Genomic DNA, 24,076 nt, shown 5'->3' with positions numbered 1-24,076 from the left:
GAATTTATTATGTTCTGCTAGGTAGGGCCCTTTCGGACCCCTTAGCCAATAATTTGTTTGGGTAGAATGGGTGATGGTGTGTGTTGTGCTCCTGCAGCGGTAAACCGTCGGACTACAAAAACATAACAAAACAACGTCATCATTAGAGAACGAGCCTGAATTCATTTTGGAACATTACTTCGGACTAGCCATTAGAAGCTTGGTGAATAGTCAATCTCACCATCTTTTTGGTGCACCACGAACGTTAGATAGGGATTAGTCACGCAGTTCACCTTCCTCTTGGCTCGTTTTGTCAGGGAGTCTGCACTGTACGTACAGATGTCGCATGTTCTTTACGAGCAACTTTTCTTGAGTCCTCGCTTTTGCGCTTGTAGGCGGTTTAATGTTCCTTTGCAATGAGGGCGGCAGGAACCATGAAACTCCCTGCATATGTGCAATGTGCATACGAAACAGGGTGCTAGGGGCAGGACCCCCAACGGTTGCTGTTGTTTGTTGATGTTTTGACTTGCTTCTAAAAACTCATTTTCCAGCGTGAATCAATCAACTCACCGATCGACACCGGCCATAGAGTCGTGATTGCCCTTTTAGCCAAGATGACTACTTCGGTTCTTTTCAGCTGGAAATCATGAGCTGCATTCATCCGAGTTTTATCACTTACAGTTGATCAGGCTTGTATTTCTGGACCATAAAACAGTAAGCCTTCTTCTATGTAAGTCAATAAAAGGAAGAAATACTTATTTTATGAAGAAGGTATACATAATAGAAGTGGTGTGAGAGCAGTAGCGTAGTGCCGAAAATGTGCTCACGTTTATAATCGTTCTATACTACTTTAACATTGGAAAGGATTTTCATCATCAACAAGTTGTCCGGTCTAGGATTGCCTTAACAAGGGACTACAGACATCCAGGGTTCGCGCGAGGTCCACCAATTCGATATCCGTAAAAGCTGTCTGGCCTCCTGGCCTACGCCATCGTTCCACCTCAGGCAGGGTCTGCCTCGTTTCCTTTTCCTACCATAGATATTGGCCTTATAAACTTTCCGGGCTGGATCATCGCCATCCGTACGGAATGACCCGCGGAGTGACCCGCCCACCGCAGCCTATTGAGCCACAACCGGGCGGTCATGGCATCATTTGGAGATTTCTTCGTTATATAGGCTATGAAACCGTCAATCTTCATGTAGAGGTTCAAAAATTCATAGGATGATTCTTCTCTGGAACGTGGTCAAGAGTTTCAAATTTTTCTTGTTAAGAACCCAAGTTTCCGAGGAATACATGAGGACTGGCAAGATCATAGTCTTGTACAGTAAGAGCTTTGACCCTATGGTGAACTGTTTCGAGCAGAACAGATTTTCTGAGATGAAATAGGCTCTATTGGCTGCCAACAACCATGCGCGGATTTCATGGTCATAGTTGTTATCGGTTGTAATTTCCGACCGAAGATAGGAGAAATTATCTGTCTCGAAGTTCTAGTCTCTCATCTTTATTGTTCTCGTTTGACTAGTGCGATTTGATGTTGTTGGTTGGTTGGTTTTTGGTGCTGACGTTGCCACCATATATTTCGTCTGGCAGCCCATGATTTCGTGCCGCCTGCTCGATCTCACTCATCACTCAGCATCACTGATCACTTTTTCTGGAGCCATGTTCAAGAGGACCCATGACAGGGCATCTCCTTCTCTTAGACTATTGTTGATGTTGATCTCGCTGCTGCTTTTATCTGAATTCGCACATTGGTCAGGGTCAGCCTAGTCACTATTGTAAATTTCGTGGGGATACCGAATTCTTTCATGGGTGGCTATGATATTAGGTTGGGGAGAAAGTAATGTCGTATTTTGTCAATAGATGGCGACACTTAAACATATCTTGTGTTGTACTTATCGCATCGGGTCATACTATACGGCGATTTGAAGACGAGAATCTGGGCCCTGGTGTCTCTTTGACAGTTTTATGATCGTACATTTCAGTCTCAAGTTATAGCGCGTCAAAAATGGAGTTCACCAAGCAAGAAATTCGTCATATTTTACATTTTTACTACCTGAGAGGTAAAAATGCAACGAAGGCGGCCAAAAAAATTTGTGAAGTTTATTGGTCCGACACTGTCACGATTCGCACAGCACAGCGCTGGTTCGATCGATTTAGTTCTGGTGTAGTGGATCTCGAAGATACACCCCGTAATGGTAGGCCAATCGTTGTAGAAACCGACAAAATCATCGAAATCACCCAAGTAGACCGGCATGTGACCATTCGCTCGATTGGCCAGGAATTGTGAGACCATAAAACGGTTTGAAACCATTTGCAGAAGATTGGATTCCGAAAAAAGCTGGATGTTTGGGTGCCACACGAGTTGACGGAAAAAAATCTCTTGGATCGAATCAACGCCTGGGATGCACTGCTGAAACGGAACGAATTCGACCCAATTTTGAAGCGGATGGTGACTGGTGATGAAAAGTGGATCACGTACGAAAATCTTAAGCGAAATAGATGGTGGTCGCGCGGCGAGCCGGCCCAAACCATTGCAAAGCCAGGAAGGTTTTGCTGTGTGTTTGATGGGATTGGAAGGGAGTCATCCACTATGAGCTACTCAATTATGGCCAGACCCTCAATTCGGTCCTCTACTGTGAGCAACTTGACCATTTGAAGCAGGCGATTGACCAGAAGCGGCTAGGATTGGTCAATAGGAATGGTGTTCTGTTCCACCAGGACAACGCTCTGCTTCACACATCTTTGATGACCCGCCAGAAGCTACGGGAGCCCGTATGGGGTGTCCTATTGCACCCACCGTATAGTCCGGACCTGGCACCAAGTGATTACCATCTCTTCCGGTCCATGCAAATCACTCTTGGTGCTACTAAGTTCGCCTCAAAAGAGGTTTGCGAAAACTGGCTGTCTGAGCATTTTGCAAATAAGGAGGGGAGGGGTTTTATAAAAGGGGGGGGGGGGGGGTGGTAATGGAGTTGCCTTCTAAATGGCAACAAATTTGCGAACAAAACAACGCATATTTTACTTAAATCGGATAATTCTAAGTATGTTAAATAAAGCGTTAAAAGTCGATCGCAAATACGACATTACTTTTTCCCCAACCCAATATCATAATAATAATAATAATCGTTGGCGCAACAATCCATATTGGATCAGGGCCTTGAAGTGTGTTAGAGCACTTCATTCAAGACCGTAACGGTACACTACAGTAGACTGTAGGGGGCAATGTGGTCAGCATTGCGCTCGCCCGAGATTATTACCCTGATTTTGACTCAGGTACTCATTCACAGCTGAGTCGACTGGTATCCGACGTCAAATCACGATACAAATTCCACTGCCACCAGTGAGATTTGAACCGCGATCTTCCGTATGACAGCCTAGTGCTCTAACCACTGAGCTATCCGGACACACCCAATATCATAGGCGGCCTTAAAATCGATGAAAACAAGGAGTAACGGTTTGTCGAAATAATAATTCTTTTTCGGAGTTGTCGCTGTTTTTACGACGTAGCAACTAAGCCTGTCTAACCCTATTATTGACAGCTGCCCTTTAGCAGTGTCCGGCTATCTATATGTACCCTACGTCGTATAATTTTTTCGCTCTCAACCCATGCCAAAAATTGAGTACCTCCAAAGGTCATTGTAAGGTTTTGCTTTTGCAATAATCTCATGTTTAGTGTTTGGTTCATTTTAGTTTAGTTTCAATCCACAAGTCATGTGGACATTTAAAAAAATCGTTTTTAAGTTTGTTGAATCGAAAATTGATAAAAAAAGTAAAAGAGTATTTCGCATTCTGTGAAGCAAAAAAAGAAAAGCCCCTTGCAATCCGCATACTATGGAAGATACAAGATTTACCAGTGTCTCAACTGCAAAATGCAAACTTTTGACGTGCTTTTCTTGAAACTATACTTTTGAGACGGTTTACGTGGCTTCTGACCCGATTTGTTTGAAATTTTGCACAAAGCGTCGGCGTAATTTATGGAGACCTAGAACTCCATATCCAAAGTCGCAAGGAAGGAAGATCATTCGATGTTGCAATCTGTCTCAAGTGACGTTGAGGCGCGGCCGTTTTCCATATCTATCTAAAGTTAGGCATGGAGAGTAGATAGTAGGAGATAAATTTGCCTTCCTGTTCTTTAGCCAGACCAATGTATCAACAAATTAATGAACCTCAATTATATATGGCGTTATAAAGACCCTAGTGTCCAACGAATCCACCCCACTTATTCGTGGTAACATGTATTGACGGGATTTAGGTGGTGGTGGTGTTGCACAGTCAACTTTCGTCGTCTTTCCTTGTTTTGGGGATAGCTTCGTTCTCGTGGTTAACTTAAGTCTGTTTACACTATTCATCCTCAAAAACCATAGTGAATACATTATTTTTAAAGCAGTTTCTTACCTCACTTGTATAGCATCTTGAAACTGATCATTTATTGTCCAGTGGACCGCTGCTGGAGTAACGGATGTGACTTTACAAAATATGTCGACATGATCACCTTCCGTGACCTCTACGAAGCTTTCATTTATGAAGACACGTGGAATATCTGTAAGAAAAAAGCAATGAGTACTACGAAATTTTGGTTATGGTTGTTAAGTTTGCAAGTTTCAAGTTTTACACTAAATTATGGGTACTTTTCAGATAGTATCGGTTCCATTCAATTACGGGTTGAGATTGTCGAAATCCCATTTGGCAAAAGATGACCCAAAGTCTTTAACTTTCATTCATACAGTATTGAATTGATTGATGAAATGAAAGTGAAAATATTATATATTACCGGGTTAATAGCCATATATTCCAGCCATAAGTGTTAAATTGGCGAGATGTTAACCTCGGGTGGAGCTATCCGCAAACCTGGAGAAAAGTTTTGAAGTTACTAAGATTTCGTGTGTCATGTCCTTAGGTGTTGGGATAGCTGTGCCCTTGTGGTAGATTTTGCTCAACCCGATGGTCACTCTACGTATCTCTAATTCAATTAGTTATTACAAATGGCGCCCAACGTGGGCCCAACATTTGTCATGTTTCTACCAAGTGAATATGCGGAAGGTAGCCTATTCTGACATTCAACTTCGTTTTGGAGTGTGTCATTTGTAATGAGGATATGCGATGTCGATGGTCAAAGACCATCCTAAGTAGCCGGAGACAACCAACAGGGGAGAGCTATTCCAAAAACCTAACAAGATGACGCGCGGTTGAGCCGTTACTTTTTTTTTATTTTTATCTTGTATTTTTAGCTCCTGTATTGGTCTGTCGGTGGGCTCGCGTGAAGGTCCATTATTCTTTTTCCTGATCTGGATATGATCACGAGGCTTTCAAGCTCCCATCCAGCGTATCAAGCGACTATTGTTTTGACTGGCTTTTTAGTCGCTTACCATTGATGTTCAAACCAACTTTGGCAAGTGAATTCTCGTTAGCACGTATTACGTGATCATACCAGACCACTTTTTCGCAATTTTCCCACGATCGGTGGAACCCCATATCGATTGCTGATATCCTCATTTCGGATGTGATCAAAATGTGTCACGCCATTAGTCCAACGTAACATTTTCGTTTCCATTACCGCAAGACGTCGTTCATTGTGTTTTATAGTCGGCCAACACTCAGAGCCATAGGAGGGCGACAGCACGGACGACATTACGGGAAATTTTAGATTTGAGATCGATCACAAAGAACACCAGTCGTGGAACACCACTTCATCCAGGTTGGGTTAATGCGTGAAATAATTTCATAACGCAGTTATCCATTGGCTGATAGTATTGACCCGCAATATTTAAATCGTTCAGTTCTTGGCAGGTCACTACCACTGAAAGTGATAGTGCCTGTTTCATTGGTTTCATCGCTCGACAAAAATTGAGTTTCATTCAGATTCAATCTGAGACTATGTTGCATGAGGCGATCATTCCAATTTTCGAAAATTTTTTCATTTTAATTTTTTCTATTAGACGCTATGAAAACATCATCTGCATAAAGTAGTGTATCGTTGAACGTTGGATGTCCCGTGTGACGGTGTTCATAACAAGAAGTTTTGATACACCCGCCGCACTTCGAACTTTACTTTTCGGATATTGGTAGAGCATATGAGTTCTTCTGGCACTAATTGTTGTCGTTGAGCATGGCAGATAAGTTCGGGTGACACACGGTCAAACGCTTTCTCTAGACCCAAAGTAGCAATGCAAAGAGGTCGATGCTTCTCATGGCGTTTCTCCATGAGTAACCGCGTAGCGTGTATTGGGTCAGCAGTTCCGCTATTCTTGACAAATCAGGCTTGATTCACGGTTATATTAACGATTTCGCGAATACGGTTGTCAAGAATACGTTCAAAAATCTTCATGGTATGCGAAAGTAACCGGATCGGACGGTAATTTGCATTCTGCTGGATTACCTTTCTTTTCTATATTGAAACTGTGGTACTTTCTTACCAGTTCTACCTGCCTGAATGCTCTTTGGTTTCCAGATCTCAGACGCGATGTCGTCAGGTCCTGTTGCTTTCCCCGATTGCGTTGACAGGTGAAATTGCTCAAAATGTCGGCAATGTTTGCAGAAGTGGAGGATGAACACATTCTTCCGTTGAACTCTGATCGAAATATTTTCGCCATCTATTAGTTGCGGCTCGACGGTCGGTAGGCAAAGTACTGTTCTTAGCATTAACAACAGCAACAGAAGTGGTCGATATATTCTGAGCGTTCGTGTCGGGTTTTCGCAAGTCGATACAGATCTCTGTCGCTATCCGGAGTATCCAGTTTATCGTAAAGATCTTTGTAAAGGACCGCTCGGGGGACATCGCTTTCTTTGCTTCTTGATTGGCATTTTTGTAAACTTGCCAATTAGCAAGCGTTTTATCGTCGAGAAGCTTGTGATAGAGGCGTTTTTTACGGACCTTCATTTTAACATCGTTATTTCAAAGTCAAGTATCTCAGTTGATGACCCACTTAACTGGCTTGGTGACCTTGAAGGTTGCTTAGGTCGCTTTATGGATCGTGTTTGACCTTGGTTCCACCATTCTTTTACATTCGTAATTGTCGTTGGTAATCGTGGTAAGTGAGATCATGTTTTCTTACTTCTCACGGAGTCGCCACCATTTAATGTGTGGTAGGCCAGTGCGTTCCTTACGTTTTGCTCAGACTAACTTACTTATGTCCATGCGTCTCGACAGGACCGGGGTCCGTCCTGCCGCGTCGACTGTGGTGGACGCCTTAACATCTGAGGCTTATGGCTCAATCCGATAATTTTGTATTTTTAACATCACCACGGGAGATCAGCTAGGATTTAGCATAGTGGACTAACTCCAAATATACTTTATTCATCTCTTTCGCTGAGCTCAGCATTTTGTTGTTGTTTTACTGATAATAGTACAAAGCACATTGTCTTAAACCCTCCTCCTTTACCTGGGTTTGAGACTAGCATGCTATGTATGAGTTTTCAGGATCCGGTGAGGATCATTGCATCGATTAAAAGGGCAAGTGAATTTCTATATAATGACACATGAGAGATGGAAGTGCTTAAAGAACCCCTCCCCCACATTCCCGTGCTTGGCTAGCATAGAGGCATGCAAGCATGTGTCGATGGAACACTAACGGTCAATTTCGCCATTCTTTTAGGTTTTCGGGATAGCTCTATCCTCTTGGTCGTTTCCGGGTATAAACATGGCTTCTCGCTATCGCCATCGAATATTGTCAACACAGGTGTCCCAACTTTGTTCTTGGTTAGGCTCCACTGATTTTATTTCTCAAGTTTTAGGTTGCATACCTTTTCACGTCAAGAAATTGCTCTTAAGCCTCATTCTTTCCCTACTTTATAAAGAAGATTTTACATTGGGTCGAATTCCCTCCGTTTCAGCAGTGCATCGCAGGCGTTGATTCGCTCCAAGAGATTTTTTTGCATCAACCCGTGTGGCACCCAAACATCCAGATTTTTTGGAATCCAATCATCTGCAAATGGTTCCAAACGGTTTTACTATTTATACCCAGTTTCTGGCTAGTCTAGCGACCGCTCACATGTCGGTCAACTTGGATGATTGCGACGATTTTATCGGTTTCCTACAATCATTGGTCTATCAGTACGGGGTGTATGTCGAAGATACACTACACCAGAACGAAATCGATCGAACCAACGCTCTCTTGTGCGAATCGTTACAGTATGGGGCCCATAAACTTCACAAATTTTTTCCGCAGCCTTCGTTGCATTTTTACCTCTCAGGTAGTGAAAACGTTAATTTTTTTACTTCGTGGACTCCATCTTTGACGTGCTATAACTTGAGACTGAAACGTACGATCGCAACACTGTCAGAGAGACACTTATAGCACAGCTTGTCGTCTTCAAATCGCCGTATAGTGTGGCGGGATGCGATAAGTACAACACAAGATATGTTTAAGTGTCGCCATCTATTGACAAAATACAAAATTTCTTTTTCCCCAACCCAATATATGCATATATTACGTGGTACATACAAATGGGACAAACGCGCACTCAAATGTTTTTATAGAAGAAATACATAAAACCTTTCATATCTGAAGCATCTTCACGACTTGTTTAATTTACTGTACCCCATCCTGACTAATAAAAAGAAGCGTCTCTTATTGTTACTTGATCCTTTTGACTTTACTTCAACATTTCTACCAGAACTAAGGTAACCTTAAACCCTCTCGCTACCATAAATCCTATCAAGTAATTACACAATATAATTTTAAACATTAAGATCACCATTAACATTTTTCCTCTAGTGATAGTATTTCAATGTGGTGAACACTTTCACGCTAGTCTGCAATTAAGTGCATTTGGTCCAGAGGATCGACAAAGGCAATAGAGAAACATTTACGTAGTGATGAGAAGCTGCCTGTTGTTGTGCCCAAGAGTGAAGGTAAGGATCTTCGTAAATCGATATTTCCGTACATGGCTTAAGCAAATTTGCGGTTTTTCGTTTTCAGAATTGGTGTTTTTGATTGGTGGGCCATATTTGCCGTTTTTAAGGTTTTGTGTGAAACAAAACCTTATTAGAATCGACTTGATTTCTGCCTGTATTTCTGTCTGTCACACCCGAATTATTCGGAAACGGCTAAACCGATTGTCACGAAAATTTGTGTGAACGTGTGGTATGTTGTTCCCTTTGCATACGGTAGGCGGCGCCATTTTGTGTTAAGTTTAAGGGGGAGCTCCCCATACATGTGAATGGAGGGTGCAAATTTTTTTTCATAAAATGTGGCCATGTGGGACATTAAATGAATGGGCTCAATTGGTACTTTTTGAATCAGGCACAAAATATGACCCGGAAAAAGTACAACAATTCTCGTTCTCGGAACCAATCCAACCGAAAAATCTGAAAAAAATCACAGTGGGGTATCTAAGCGAAACCTAGGCCTCAAAATACATCTCATTACGATATCTGCACAAACAATATTAATAATAGTATATTAGCATTTTTTAGAAATTTAGCCGGAAACCGTCTTAAGTTCATGCTAGAACTATAAAATTGGCACTTGCATAAGAGATAACATAATGCATAACTTTGGAAAGTTTGAAGGAAATACAACTATTATTAACAAAGTTATAGACGGTGAAACTTTTACATTTAATGTGAATTTCGTGCAATCTTAAACATGTATGACACTGGTTCGTTACTACCACGAAGCGAGCTCGTATGAATGGGAGGTCGCACGGAAATATTTCGTTTTAGGTTTTTAATCATTTATATATTAATATCAATTACTCCAAACGGATATATGTATGTATTCTTATGTATATGTAAAGCTTTGCGGAAGTGCCTAATTCAGAGAGACATTTTTGTATGATGGACAAGTGCTATATACTTTATATGTACATATGTATACTTTTATGCAGGAAGTAAATCCGAAATATGTGTACGATCAATTTATATACGTGCATGTATAAGTATAGCATTCCAGGCAATAGGCAATGTTTGTTTGTTTAGGGTGAGCATAATATTTAAATCTGTAATATGTACGTATTTTTTGTAGTTTGAAAATAATATGACGAAAGATTTTGAGTTTTTAGCCTTATACGAATGGAAAAATATGCATAGAAAGTTTCTCACATAAGATGAACACAAAACCTTTATACCCGTTTGTTTATTTTTGAATTTTGTTAACTAAAACTCAAAAAATAAAATAAATAAATAAAATTCTCCAATTTTACTTAAGGTTTTTCTAAATTATCCTAAAGATTATACGACTCTTGATCTAAGAAACATACCTCCATTCACAGCCTGAATTGCTGTAGATAATAAATATTTCAGAGGATTTCCGTCAGAATCGAACCCATTCACGTAAATTTTGAATAAACTCAATGGAGGGGGAAAAGCTTTGGTCAAATATAGACACAATTCTTCATTACATTCCTCTGGATTTGGCTTCGTTAAGGGCAAATTAATTTGTAGCTGCCTTTTTTCATCAGGGTCGTCCTTGGTGTTAAATAGGACGATGTCTGCAGTCGTGAGGTTGTGGAGTAGAGAATTGTTGGATGTTGAAACAGCTAAAAAGTTGTTAACATCTGGAAGAAATAGTGTAGGTTAGTTCAGGCGTCTGTTCCTAGCTTCCATACTTAAAAGCAATACCTTTTAAAGTTTGCAGATACTTACTTTTAACTGGGTTAACGTCAGTATCGTCCATTGAATTTGGTTGCGTCGTTGAGAAACCGAATTTAAAAACGACATCGCTTACCGCAGTTAATTTGACTGAATGCTCGGACTCAGATTCTGTGTGAACATTCCATTTCCCAGGCTGTGGATCTTGAACGTTAACTATCTATGGATTGAAGTTGAAAAAACAGCAACATAAAGATTGAAGAATGGTGCCAACAGTCATACCTTTAAATTATCTAAATCAAGGACATCCTTCTGCTGTTTATATTCTTCCTTATTAGGATCTAAAACTGTGATGTTTGGCTTATCTCCAGCTAAGCTCACCGTGAACTCCTTTAAATTTTTACTAACATCAAGTTCAATATCCTGTGATCCAGCATCTTCAGAGTAAACATAGGATATAGGCACTAGGTTGGCGTCAAGGAACTGCTTGATGCTTTGGAGGACCTAAAAACATGTCTCAAAATATTCCGTTTAAAAGAGCAATTTAAAAAAGAGTTACATCCTTGATGTCGGTCTTTTGTAGGTTATACACTTGTCCGTTACTGATGGCAGCTAAAGTTTCATAAACATAATATCCTGGAGATTGTTTTGAATTGCAAAAGCCTGTCAGGAGAAACGTAAGCTGGAAAAAAAAATTAAAATTCAGTGGATTATTATTTTTCCCTACGACAATTTTAAATTCTTCGTGTTGCTGCAGGATAAAATAGAGTCATAGGGAATTTGACAAGGTCCTGTATTTTATAATATATTTTTCTTGCATTAGATTTTCCAACAGGTCTTCTCATTTGGCGCGGCTTCATGAAATTAACCAGCAGAGCATTGTAATAGTATAGTATTAGGTTTCAACGAGAATTTCACAAGCTGGAAAGAAGCAGGTTTCCCATTAAGGCTAAATGTTAGTACGTGTTAGCAACAAAATTCATCAAAAGGCAGTATATGCTCCAGGGTGAAAGCACGGTTTCTTATTCATGATGGAGCACAAAACCTGCATTACTACTAAAAATATCTTTGGTATTTTGTGTAATGATCCCTGGAAGTGTTTTCTAAGGAGATGCTATCAACGAGGAAGGATGAGGGTGAGCCTTCTGGCGCGAGAATTGGAAAAACTATTCCTGCTAGCTCTTCAGATTTGGGGCTAATGAAGGTCTGAAACCCTATTCGGAAAAACCTCTAATAATGAAGCCACTAAAGGAGTCTTTCTCTTTACTAAGGTAGATTAAGGCTGACAATTAATTGTTGCGGCCCGCATTCATAGGCAACAGAGAGCCAATAAATGAGCATGACTGCACACATACCATATTAAATAACAAGTTATAGACAAACCTGAAATGCAAAGTCAACTATGTGACTAATGTGAATTAAGAAGCCACAAAAATGAAACAAAATATACTATTAACTTCATTTTTCCTCTGGGTGCATTTTGAAAATGATCCCTTAATTTAAGCGACCCTTTTTGACTTCGTTTCGAAAATGATACCAAAACTGCTCCAGAAAGTACCTGTAATACTTTCAATTTCATAATCTATATCCCTTTAGTTGATGGAAATGAAAATTTTCACCCACTTCTGAATGTATTGGGACCCTCATTTAAAATTAACGTAGAACAATGTCATTCATTGCATGCTTCCAAGTTCACAGTTCCAACCTTTGTAGCGAACTTCATGTCTGAAAGTCCGTGTGGCAAGCAGACAAGGTTGGACATCCAGGAAACTCGATAGCACAAGATTCCAAGAAATGATATTGCTGGAGACGATACGGATGTTGAACCAGAACAACGTCCGTGCCAGTCGTAGTGCTCCTGTGTTGAAACCAACCACAAGACCCAGGACGAGGCGGCAGGCGGACTAGTGACTTTTAGCTGGAAATCCACTGCTATCGAACTGGGTGTAGGGAGTACCAGCCATGGTACTCCTAACTGGAAATCGTAGGGGCCCCCTCAAAAGCAAAGGCTGGCAAGATGATCGGTTCTTGGGAACCGACTAAGAAGTGGAGGTACATTGGAGTCCTGCTAAAGAGCAGGTATCAGAAGGCCATACATATTCGGAGTAAGAATGCGAAAAATAAGGAGGCTGGTAGTATCGACGAGCGGGATGAAAAGGACCTCGTTAAATGTCAGGCTATTGTTAAAGAATATAACAACAAACGCCTGCTTAAGGCGAAGTCGAACAGAAGTGGAGCAGAATCGGCAAGGGTTCAGACGCCGCAGCAGCCTTTGCAAACAGGTAAGCAGCAAGAGCTGACGAGACACACAACTACGTAACCCTTGAGCGATGTGACCAGGAGAGCCACGCTTACATGAGGCGCTGGCGATGAAAGACTTTCGCACTGCGGTAATCAACGACAACCTGGATCCATCCGTCGCCGACAGTTCGACGAGGACTGATGAACCATCTACGCAAGCAGATTATGCTGAGGGTAGCGTTGGTAAATCTGTAGCAGCGAAGTGCCCTTCGGCTAATCTGCTGATCTTACTCCTTTCTCGGCTTATATGGCTCACGTACAGCAGCCGACCATTTCAGATTTTTTTTAATTCTAGTTTCCGTTTTCTTGTTGCTTGCTTCGCTCTCAATATCGCAATGTATCCTCTGATTTGTACTGGGGTTGCATAGAGCATGATCGAGGGCACCACCCTGGCTATAAGCAACCTAGAGGTATGCCGTGACTCCCACGTTGGGCATCATCCTTGCCAGGGCCATACTTGCAGTTGATGATTGGTCGCAAACATACCGCACATGTTGCTTACAGCTAAGCTTCCTGTCTATCACCATCCCGAAGTATTTGATGGTCGGCTTGGAAGTGATGATTTGATTCCCGATTCTAATACAGGCGTAATTTCTTTTCCGGCGCTGAGTGATGAGGACCGCTTCCGTTTTTTCCTCCGCAAGTGTCAGACCAGAACTCTTTAGTCAACTTTTAACAGCACTGATTGCCTCGCTTGATTATAACCCAGCATCTTCGAGATGCTTTGCGACAACAACCAGTGCTATGTCGTGATCGTAACCCACCACTGTGGCTTCCCTCGGAAGGCGAAGATTAAGTACATCGTTGAACATGATGTTCCACAGTAGTGGGCCCAATAGGGAGCCCTGTGGGACACCCGCGGAAACAACGTACTCCTGGGGTCCGTCATCGGTGTCATACCAGAGGCTCCTTTCAGTTAAATAACTATCGACGATAGCAGCGAGGTAGGCGGGAATACTAACCTTCGCTAAAGATTTTCGTATTAGATTCCAATTGGCTGAACTGAATGCATTTTTCACATCTAGGGTTACTACCACGCAATATTTGCTGGCACTACCCTTTCCGTGAATTGCATGTTCGGCCAAGCCGAACCCATACTGCCGATCTGAAAGGCCGCCTTGGCTCTCAACAACCGGGAGTAATCTATTGTAGATTATCCGCTCTAACATTTTCCCCACCGTGTCTAGAAGACATATAGGTCGGTATGAGGATGGTTCACCTGGAAGTTTGTCTGGCTTAGAAGAAGTACTTCTGCCGCTTCCATGCCGCAGGAAATATCCCTTCGGACATGCACGCTTCGAACAACTTAGCGAACATGTCCGGTTTGGATTTCACTGCAAGTTTATTGTCTCCTATTCTCCCGCAGATATCCAACAGCTCGTCTCTGGTGACTGGCGGAATTGCCGTCACATTCAGAGGTGGTTGGAATGTGTTGGTGCTCTCTTCTTGCTGAGGGAATAAAACCAGGATGACTTTCAGCAAGAGGATGGGACACGTGATCTGCGGAGATGAACGGCCTCTGAATCGTCCCATCATGATTCTGAAGGCACCTTCCCACGGGTTTATGTCTACTTCTGAGCAGAGCTCCTTATAGCATTTCCTCTTGCTTCGCTGGATGGCGAGCTTGAGGTTTTTGCGGGCTGCCTTATAGCGCGCTCTTTTTGCCCCTGATCGACTCTACCTACCGCCCTCTGAGCCGCTCTTCTGATTTGGTGGCAAGCTGGTCGAAGGCCGATCAGTTCATCATTCCACCAGTAGTTTGGTCTTCTTTTGGGACATGTCTCAAAGAAAATTGCCTGGTGATTGATGTGGGTGTAGCGTTCTCTGACGCACCAGCACATACCTCGCGTCAGCCAAGGGTTGACAAAGGTCAGGTCTACAACCGAGCCTGACTCTCCTTTCTGAAATGTGTTTACAGCACCTTCGTTAGCCAAAACTATGTCCATCTGCGCAAAAGCTTCTAATGAACTGCGCCCGCTAGCATTTGATTCCCTACTACCCCACTCTAGGGCCCAAGCATTGAAATCACCAGCAATCAACTTTGGACTTCGTCCCCTCGTGTCGAGAACAAGATTATCAAGCATTTGCTTGAATTCAAACAATGTCAAACTTGGTGGGGCGCAGCAGCTGTATACATATACACCACTTATTTTTGCCCACACAAAGCCACTGGCTGCCTGACTTGCAGTACATTGTATGATCTGTCGACTACAAGCCCATACGTCACCGTGATGGTTTCTGTACGGCTCACTTATGATGGCGATTTCCATCTCAGATTCGAACGTGGTCTGCTCAAGTAAATCCTGAGCGACCCTGCAATGATTGAGGTTTATTTGAATAAACCTCATTGTGAGTGCCTTCCTAAATTCCGGACATTTACCACTTCCGGCAATATGCCGGTTATCCTGTCCCTCCTTCACCTCGCACAATAGGCATTTGGGGTCCCTATTGCACTCCCTGGCAATATGGCCCTTCTCCGCACACCTTCTGTATCGATCAGATCGACCTTCGCAAAGTGCCCAACCGTGAGGCATTTAAAGCACCTCTTTAATGAAGTCTGCTCTCTTAAACGGCAGACAACCCATACAACCCGAACTTTTCCGGCCGCCAACAACTCCTGCGCTGCCTCCGCTGGTACTCGTATTGTGGCCGTTTGAATACCGCCATAGGCTTTCGTTAACTTACAACAGACTTCTCGGCAAGTTCCTTCAACGAGAATTGCTCCTTCAGAGCAGTACAAATGTTTCCTTTTGATGTCACTTCATCGAGAACCTTACATTGTATATAGATCTCATGTTTTTGGGCACGCACTGCAGCATTCTCCCCAAGTGAGTTTGGATCTTTTCAGCTCGAACATGAGATCCCCTTTCTGGGTTTTTTGGATTCGGTTCACATTTCCGCTCATACCTTTTAGGTCGGGGGATTTGCTTAGACCTTTCTGTGAATCTCGGCGTAGGTCAGATTGCCCTTACTGGAGATAACAATCGCATCTAGACGGGTTCGCACTTTTGCTTTTCCTTTCGTTTTTTTTTGCTGGTAATTTTAGTCCATCCATAGTTTTCGTTTGGCTTGGGGTTCACAACGCTGGTCGACTTCAGAGCCATTAATGCTGGTTTTAAGAGTTTCCTGTCCGCCTTTTTTTCTCTTAGGCGCCTGCTAATTACTTAAAGGATCCCCCTCTTTTTCGCGTATTCGTTTATTTCGCCGGGATTCGATGGTCATACGGTTAGGTATCACTTGGGTCGCTTGTGACACTGTTGGCACAGCGGGGTTCGGCGTATCCTTATTATTTTCTCCATCCGTGATCTATTATAGAGGACTCTAGTAGCCCTCACCCTATTCCTTATGGCTTGGTGCACGTTGTGCTTGATAAACTCGGACAGCTCAATTATTTTTGCCTCAAGCTGGGTGAAGGGTTCCTTCCGGATCGGGACTCTGCTCCCTATAAGCCCCGGCAGGGTTACTCCTTTTACACGGGCCTTCACTTTTGTCGTTTATTGACCTTGCCTGTACTTTATCCTTCATCGTCTTTGGCATTGTTGGAGATCTCAAAGTTGATGAGATTCTTTTGAATGGATTCCTTCTTTGTTCCTGTAGCACCTCCTGCTGTCGAGCATATAACATATGCAGTGGGGGTTGTCACGGTTTTCGTTGTCCAAAAATCTGCCTTCAGTTCCTCTTTACTTGGTCTCGTTATTGGTGTTCTCGGTAAGGTCGTACTTCGCTTGAACACTTCCTTCTCCAGATCCAAATCACTTGTAGCATTATATGCCAAGGTGGCCAAGTTGTCCACCACCGAGGCACTGAGGTCGAGGGATATTGACGACCGGTAGCCTGCTTGCTCACTCCCAAAAGCCGCCGGTATTGGGGTTCCGAGCCCCTGCACCGTAAGTTTCCTCCTTCTCTCGTCTTCCATGGTGGTTTTATGTTCTGCGTATTCTTCCCATAGCCATTTTGGTCCACGCACCAGAGATGAGCAAACACTAGCCCAGGCACAGTAAGAAAAGAAATGTGCACCCATATTTACACATCAATATGTATGTCCCAATCCGCCAGCTGGGGTCGCGCCTGATTGGAGATCTGGCTACTCCTCGCAGGTACATCTGTCCGTTTGTCAGTAACACGCACTTTTCTTAAAAATGGCTGTACCGATTAGCACGAAATTTGGTGAGAAGGTGGGAAATGTGGACCTCCAGATATGCAGTGAGTGATATCCTTCTACGTTGAGATTTAGGGGGGGGGGGTCTCCATATATGTAAATTTTTTTTTCATCGAATACAGTCATGTGGGGTATGAAATGAAAGGTCTCCATTAGTAATTTTCGAAGCCAGTCTTAGTTTTGTGATTTGTTAGAAAGGCGGGGAGTGGGAGGGGTCGAAAGTGATGATTTTTTTTAACGGACCCATTCTCAGACACTACCCAACCGAAAAATGGGAAAAAAAATAATGAAGCTGCCTCTATATGGTGCCCAGGCCTCAAAATACTCTCCATATCGATATCCGTTCAAATTAAGTTAATAATAGTATATTATTATATCATATTTTTGGGGAAATTGTGTGTATCCCAGATTTATAAAAGTTGGTAGTAGTAGAAAAGATAATATAAAGTTTCATCAAATCATACTATTAGTAACAAAGTGACAGTAGCTCAAAGTTGACTTTACCGTGTAAATTTACTGCAACTGAATATCAATATCACACTAAAGTGGGTGGTCAGATATGCTAAATGCATATACATAACGGGCTACGTACAAATGGGATAGTTCTAAACTTAAATATACTCACAGAAGAAGCAAGCAAAACCTTTCATACCTGAAGCGTTCAGCTTCCGGTTTCCCTACTTGTTGTACATCTGCACTTGGAATATGGTTGTCATTGTTTGGAGAGATAAAGCTAGTTTCAGAATCCGGTTTCCGAAAATACCTGTTCGTCTACCGTGACTGCCCGTCGGTAAAGATTAAAAACTCGTAGAGGACGTTTTCTCAAAGACAAGTCTGGACCAGCGATTTTCAAATGGGCGCATGATTGTAGAATCCGGCATCCTTCGATGCGCCAGCCGTATCAAACCAATGCAAAAACCTGATCTCCAGGGGTTATAGCAAGGGATAGAGCCTCTCCCTACTGGTAGTTCATAAGATATTTTGCCCCAATAGCGTTTCACCGCTTTGGAAGACACCTTACTGTAGTAGTCTAGCCCGCTAAAGGATATTGTTTTTGTTATTTTCCAATTGAAATAAAGCTGGCTTGTTAGTGTCCTGAGTTAGTTGCAGTTATGTAATCAAAAAAATCAAGCGATGACGGCTTTACGGTTTCTTACCAGGGCAGAGGTAAATCGTCAGACGCTGCCTCACCTCTGCCCTGGGAGCAGCGTGATCGTAGCGGCTCGCAGATGTTGAATGCTCCTTTATATAATTCGTAGAACACGACATGACTACAAATTATATTGAGCGCAAATTCGCCAGGGAGTAAGTAAGTTGCTCCCCATTTGGTCCAGTCCAGCATTAAGTTGATGCGGACTTAGGACCCCATCATTCTCAAAACAGTTATGTAATCGTTAGTGTTCTAAAAAATTTCATTATCATCATCAACGGCGCAACGACCGGTATTCGGTAGGCCTGCTTTAGTAAGGAACTTCAGATATCCTTTTCGCCGAGATCCACCAATTCGATATCCCTAGAAGCTGTCTAGCATTCTGACCTCCGCCATCACTCCATCTGAGGCAGGGTCTGCCTCATCTTCTTTTTCTACCATAGATATTCCCCTTATAGACTTTCCGGGGAGGATCATCATCACCCATACGGATCAGGTGATCCGCCCACCGCAACCTATTGAGCCAGATTTTGTACACAATTAGACGGCCGTGGTGCCAAGAATCCAAGTTTCCCAGGAATACATAAATTGTCTTGTAAAGTAAGAGTTTTGTAAGTTGAAATACGCTCTGTTGGTAGCCGTGCGCGGATTTCATCGCCATAGTTGTTATCAGTTGTGATTTCGGAAGAAATTGTTTGATATCCACATATGTGATGTAAACTTACCGTGGCCTGTTTTTCTTGGATCATTTTGATTGTTTCTTCTTGTAATTTATAGTCCTGAGCGATCGCGTCAGTAAACACATAAACGAAAGATTTGGGTAAAGCTATATCAAGTCCAGCATTTATTGATTTTATTGATGATTCCGGACAATCACCGCCGCCCATCAGCTCAACTTCCTCTAGGGATTGCAACAGTTCATTTTGATCAATTGTATTTATGACTGGGCCGTAATCTGAAAGCAAAAGTATATCAAATCAGTAACTATGCGTAAAAAGTACAAAGGCGTTGATGTAGGTTTGAATATATGCAAGTTCAGACGTATTGGGAAAAGGAAGGGGAAGAATATATTTCTGACAAAAGCAAATTGAATGCTGCATATACAGCAAGGCCACCAAAATAAGCTGGGATATAAGGCCAGAATAGAAGTTGAAGGAAACGATCAGAATCAGATGGTTTGTGATCGTGATGAGTGTCAGGAAACACACTCATAGCTACCAAAATGGTAATGTGTGCTCCGTTAGAAGATACTATTGGACAGTGGGCCGTCAATAAAAGACAATAAATGGGGTCTTGTGGAAATGGAGACTACGATGTTACGTTGGACTAGTGGCGTGAAATGAGGATATTCGCGATCGATATGGGGTTGCACCGATCGTGGAAAAACTGCGAGAGATGCGTCTTCGATGGTACGGTCACCAATTCGCGCCAACGAGAATTCACTTGCCAAGATTGGTCTGAACATCGAAGTCGATGGTAAGCGACCAAAAGGTCAGGCGAAACAGCGGTGGCTTGATACGCGGGATGGGGATTTGAAAGCTCCGCGATTGCATCCAGATCAGGCATTTGATTGAGCCAAATTCGAAATCGATCACGACGAGCCGACCCCGCTTGTGACTGGGACAAAGGCTGATGAAAAAAGTGGGCCGTCATTACAAATGTTTTTCTCGGGCACTATTCATGTCGTCAGACACATTTCGAATGGCTGCCACAACATTTCACTAACTGCGGAATCATGAAAGCTTATCGATGAACATAAAGGATTGAGCGCTGCGAGGGATAGTGAGCCTGACGCGCGAGCTCGAATGCTGTGCGAAATTTCGGGAAGTTCAAAGGTGTGAATTCAACAAGGAGCTCTGTTTCATTCATATAGATCTCCATTTCACTTGCAATTTATTTATTTATTTCCTTGATTTCAACATTGTGAATAGAGACAGCATCTATAATGCTTTACCCGGAAGGTGCATCCCGAAGAAACTAAGAATTATTATTAGGCAAGCAGATTCGGATATGAAAACTAAGATTCTTAGTCCGATTCGAAATTCTGAAGAATTCGTTAAGACCAGTTTCCGCCATGTAATCCGGATAAGGAGTTATTTCTGTGTATTGGCCTGTTACCCGTACACATGATGTTGAGAATGCGGAATTTTCAGTAGACCGGCCATGGAGGTTAGAAAGGAGAAGAATTGTAGGCATGTGCTGAGGATGGTATACCAGGAGCACATGTAGAAATAATGTTTCTTCCCAAAGCCACAGGGCTAGAGACGGAGGATATATGGGGCTCCTAATTGCTCAAAATGATGATCTCCATACGCTATTGTGGAGAGTCTTCAGAAGCAAGGTGGAGAGCAAAGGTAAACTCATCACAATCGAGATTGCCGACTAAACCCTGGCGCTAACCAATCAAAAATGCAATATCAGAAATAGAATTGGCAACATACTTGTGCATGTGCGAAGGGAGAAGTCGAGGTAGGATACCTCGTAGGTGACATCGGGAGAAAAAAGTACCGAAGTCTTCGAAGTAATCTCGGATGCAATAGAGAATGGAAGAGAAGATCAAGCAGGGAAGTAGATCTGCTGCCTAGCACTGAGATAGCCCAGGTAAACCTTTACCACGTTGAATCTGCAGTGATTGTAAGGGCAATCTTCAAGGACAATGTTGGAATAGTACTGGCTCGGGAAACTTGGGTGTATCGAGGTCAGATTCGTGGTCTGCAGGAAGGAAGTATAATAATAATTTCGGGCTCTTGGGAAAACTCAAGCGTATAAATCATTTTTAAACATAATTTAAAATATGCGTCTTTCAGGGTTCTTGACCTGAAACCTGGTGGCTGGGTAAGTCTCACTGGAAGCTGAAGGAAGAACTCGAGGAACACTCGTAGCAGCAGGATACTTCCCAGGCGACGACACCTGGATCCCACCGGAATTATTTATTATGGTTAGTTGGTGAAGCTTTGCTATGGGATAGCGTTATAACTTCTCCTCGGCTACAATACCAACGCGAATCAGGATATCTGGGGAGGCAGCAATACTCATCGAGGAGGTGAGTATCCTCTTGAATTTATTCTTAGCAATAAGTTACAAATATATAACATAGGGAATCCTCCAACATTCGTGAGCAGTAACAGAGAAGAAGAGCTAGACACCTGAGCTACAACATAATTCATTTACAAAGGGGCGGTGATATCAAAAATGAACTCGAACTGGAAGCAATGGTGAAAGACATCAACGAAGTTGCATGTGATGCTAGCTGTCCGGCTAAGACAGACAGATTATCAAGGGATGTATCCTGGTGGAACAGGAGCCAAGCCAGAATGATAACAAACCGTAGACTGGCCGAAGTACAAAGGGGCACTCACTATGTATAGCAACGCGATCATGGAACAGTTTTAGGGAAATTTGTAAAGGGATTGAACAAACTACAGAAGCAACCAAGTATAATGCTGTATGTAAGGTTATCAATCATAATCTTGCATACGATCATGGTCTGATCACGGGAACATGTCCGTGCAAGCAATACATGATAGTTCTGCTTACAGCATGTATTGGAACCGGCAAGTTCTAACTAATCGCCATACTGTATATAACAAGCCTGAAGTACTGTTAGTTGATAAGACGGGTAGCTCCGCGTATGTTATTGATGTTGCTATCACCCAGAATAGTAACATTGAACGGAAATATGTGAAGAAGAAGGTGAACTATGAAATACTGGCTTGGGAAATCAAAGAAATTTGGCATCTCGAGAGAGTGGTTGTAGTTCCCATAATATTGTCAGCTAGAGTTATTGTACTTAAATCCTTCACGGCTTCTCTTGATGGCCGGGGACTTTCGCACAGTCTCGTTCAAACCATGCAGAAGTACATCATTCTATAATACATACATGCTCGATGTTGCGGGGAGTTCTTGACGGATTCTCCCATTGACCTACCACGGCCACTACAACTAGCGCCCCTTTAGTTTTTAGGTAGGATCGAGCCTAAATGCTTGGCACTTAGTGCTAGTATTAGGTAAAATCCGACATCTGCCGAGATTGTGATAACTCGGAAATAATAATTATACTTCATGTTATGGAATCCACCATCTCAAGATGGCCGACGAGTGATTCATCCCAACAGCACACGGCACAGAACGATTGAGACGCACCCTTGCAAGTGCGTAATGGGGGAACTGAAACATATTTCAGCCTACCTTCAACGTTGGTTTTTGAATAGTAACGACATATATATATCACGTTAATACTGCCAAAGGAAGTGAATAAATCCAAATCTTGAGGAGTGTATATGACATAGCGTTTCTCCTTTGGGGAAATTATGACCTTTGGATTTCCAAATAGGGAGAGGCAACGAGCACTCATCATCGACGATGATAGGATTTTGTTATTATTATGAGCATTTGCGGTAGAGTTTGATAAAAGAAAAGGGTGGAAATGTTGGACGTTTCTATTCCACCTCATCGTAGATCTTTGGAAAGCAAGCTTAAATTCTACGTTAAAACGATTATGGCTTCATGGGCAACGGACTGATTGGATGCATGTATGCAATTGAGAGTGGTCAAAGGGTAGTATAGGTCGCAGGGTGAAACGTGGATTGGTACCCACGATGGAGCACAAAACCTGGGAAATGCCTGCTGAACCAATACCAACAGCTCTACTACCAAACCCTATCTCCACCTCCACGTGGTGACCGCTGGGAGCTCTTTCTTAACGAAAAGTTGCAGACGGAGAAGGATGAAGGCGAGTCTCCCGCGCCTAAAAACGGGACAAATTGTACCAACTGGTCCTCCAGGTTGGGGGTTGGGTAGGGCTGACAACCCTACACGGAAAACAACTTGTTACGAAGCCACAACAGGAGCCTCGGACAGGACGGACTTTAAAACGACGAACCCGGCAACGCCAACGTATCAACGATTTGCACATTTTCTCATGGAACGTGCGCTCCATGTACAGAGATGAAGCTGATGAGCAGCTAGCCGATACCCTGTCCCAATAGAGGGCTGATATAACAGCGTTACAAGAGATGCGATGGACAGGGACCGGTTTCCTGGAGAAGAGCCACTACACCATATATTATAGCGGTCATCCAGTAAACCATGTGCTCGGAGTAGGTTTCTTAGTCAGCCAAAAAATGAAATCTGCTGTTATCGGCTTTGAAAACATAAGCGAACGGCTATGCACTCTGCGATTGCGAGGCAAGTTTAGAAATATAAGCCTCATAAACGTTCACGTCCCTACAGAGCAGACTGCAGAGTCGGAGAAGGATACCTTCTACGAGGCAGTAGAACGAACCCTCGAAGCCTGTCCCAGATATGATATCAAAATCATACTTGGGGATTTTAACAGCCAAGTAGGGACGGAGCCCGTATTCAGGCGATACGTTGGCTCCCATAGCTTACACGAAAAACAAGTGATAATGGACTGCGAATTATTCAATTAGTGGGGTCACACGAAATGGTTGCTGGAAGTACCTGGTTTGCGCGGAAGGCGGTCCACAAACATACGTGGGTCGCTCCAGACAGGGCCACTTTCAACCAAACTGACCACGTGTTGATTGAACGCCGCCACCTCTCAGCCTTGATGAATATCAGAACATATAGGGGGCCAATATAGGCTCGGATCACTATCTCGTTGGCATGGTGCTCCGAGCTCGAATAACAATACCACCTAGAATCCTCTCTGACAACCAGGTGAGAGTGAACACTGAAGCCATCCACAACACAACCCTCCGCGACACCTATAAGAGGGAAATGGATGCCGCAATAACCGCAGTCAACAGAGGACCTGGAGATGACGCATCAACAAATGATCTTCACAATCACCTGAAGAACGTTATCATGGATACGGCATACTTGGCCCCAGCCGCAAAAGGAGTCGGAACGGTTAGTTTGGCGATGAATGTAAGCTATCAACGGAACGGCAGAATGCCGCATACCGAGTAATGCTGCATTCTCAAAGAACGC

At 43.0% G+C, this 24,076-nt stretch overlaps 1 protein-coding gene across 2 annotated transcripts in view; it reads right to left on the bottom strand.

Moving 5' to 3' along the window:
- Positions 1-24,076, bottom strand: part of LOC119648649 (hemicentin-1-like) — a 125,207-nt gene that overhangs the window by 82,108 nt on the left and 19,023 nt on the right. For both annotated transcript variants that reach the window (XM_038050421.1, XM_038050422.1), the window contains exons 2-7: positions 18,847-19,076; positions 11,071-11,193; positions 10,794-11,015; positions 10,566-10,731; positions 10,181-10,477; positions 4,376-4,520 (exon numbers count right to left, since the gene is read on the bottom strand). In XM_038050421.1, coding sequence (XP_037906349.1) covers positions 4,376-4,520; positions 10,181-10,477; positions 10,566-10,731; positions 10,794-11,015; positions 11,071-11,193; positions 18,847-19,076 — 1,183 coding nt within the window. The remainder of the gene's footprint in view (positions 1-4,375; positions 4,521-10,180; positions 10,478-10,565; positions 10,732-10,793; positions 11,016-11,070; positions 11,194-18,846; positions 19,077-24,076) is intronic.

This window comes from Hermetia illucens, chromosome 2 (genome assembly GCF_905115235.1).
Source record: "Hermetia illucens chromosome 2, iHerIll2.2.curated.20191125, whole genome shotgun sequence".
In the NCBI taxonomy this organism is placed as follows: Eukaryota; Metazoa; Arthropoda; class Insecta; order Diptera; family Stratiomyidae; genus Hermetia; species Hermetia illucens.
The sequence above is the reverse complement of the archived record's forward strand: the minus strand, read 5'-3'. Positions and strand labels throughout refer to the sequence as shown.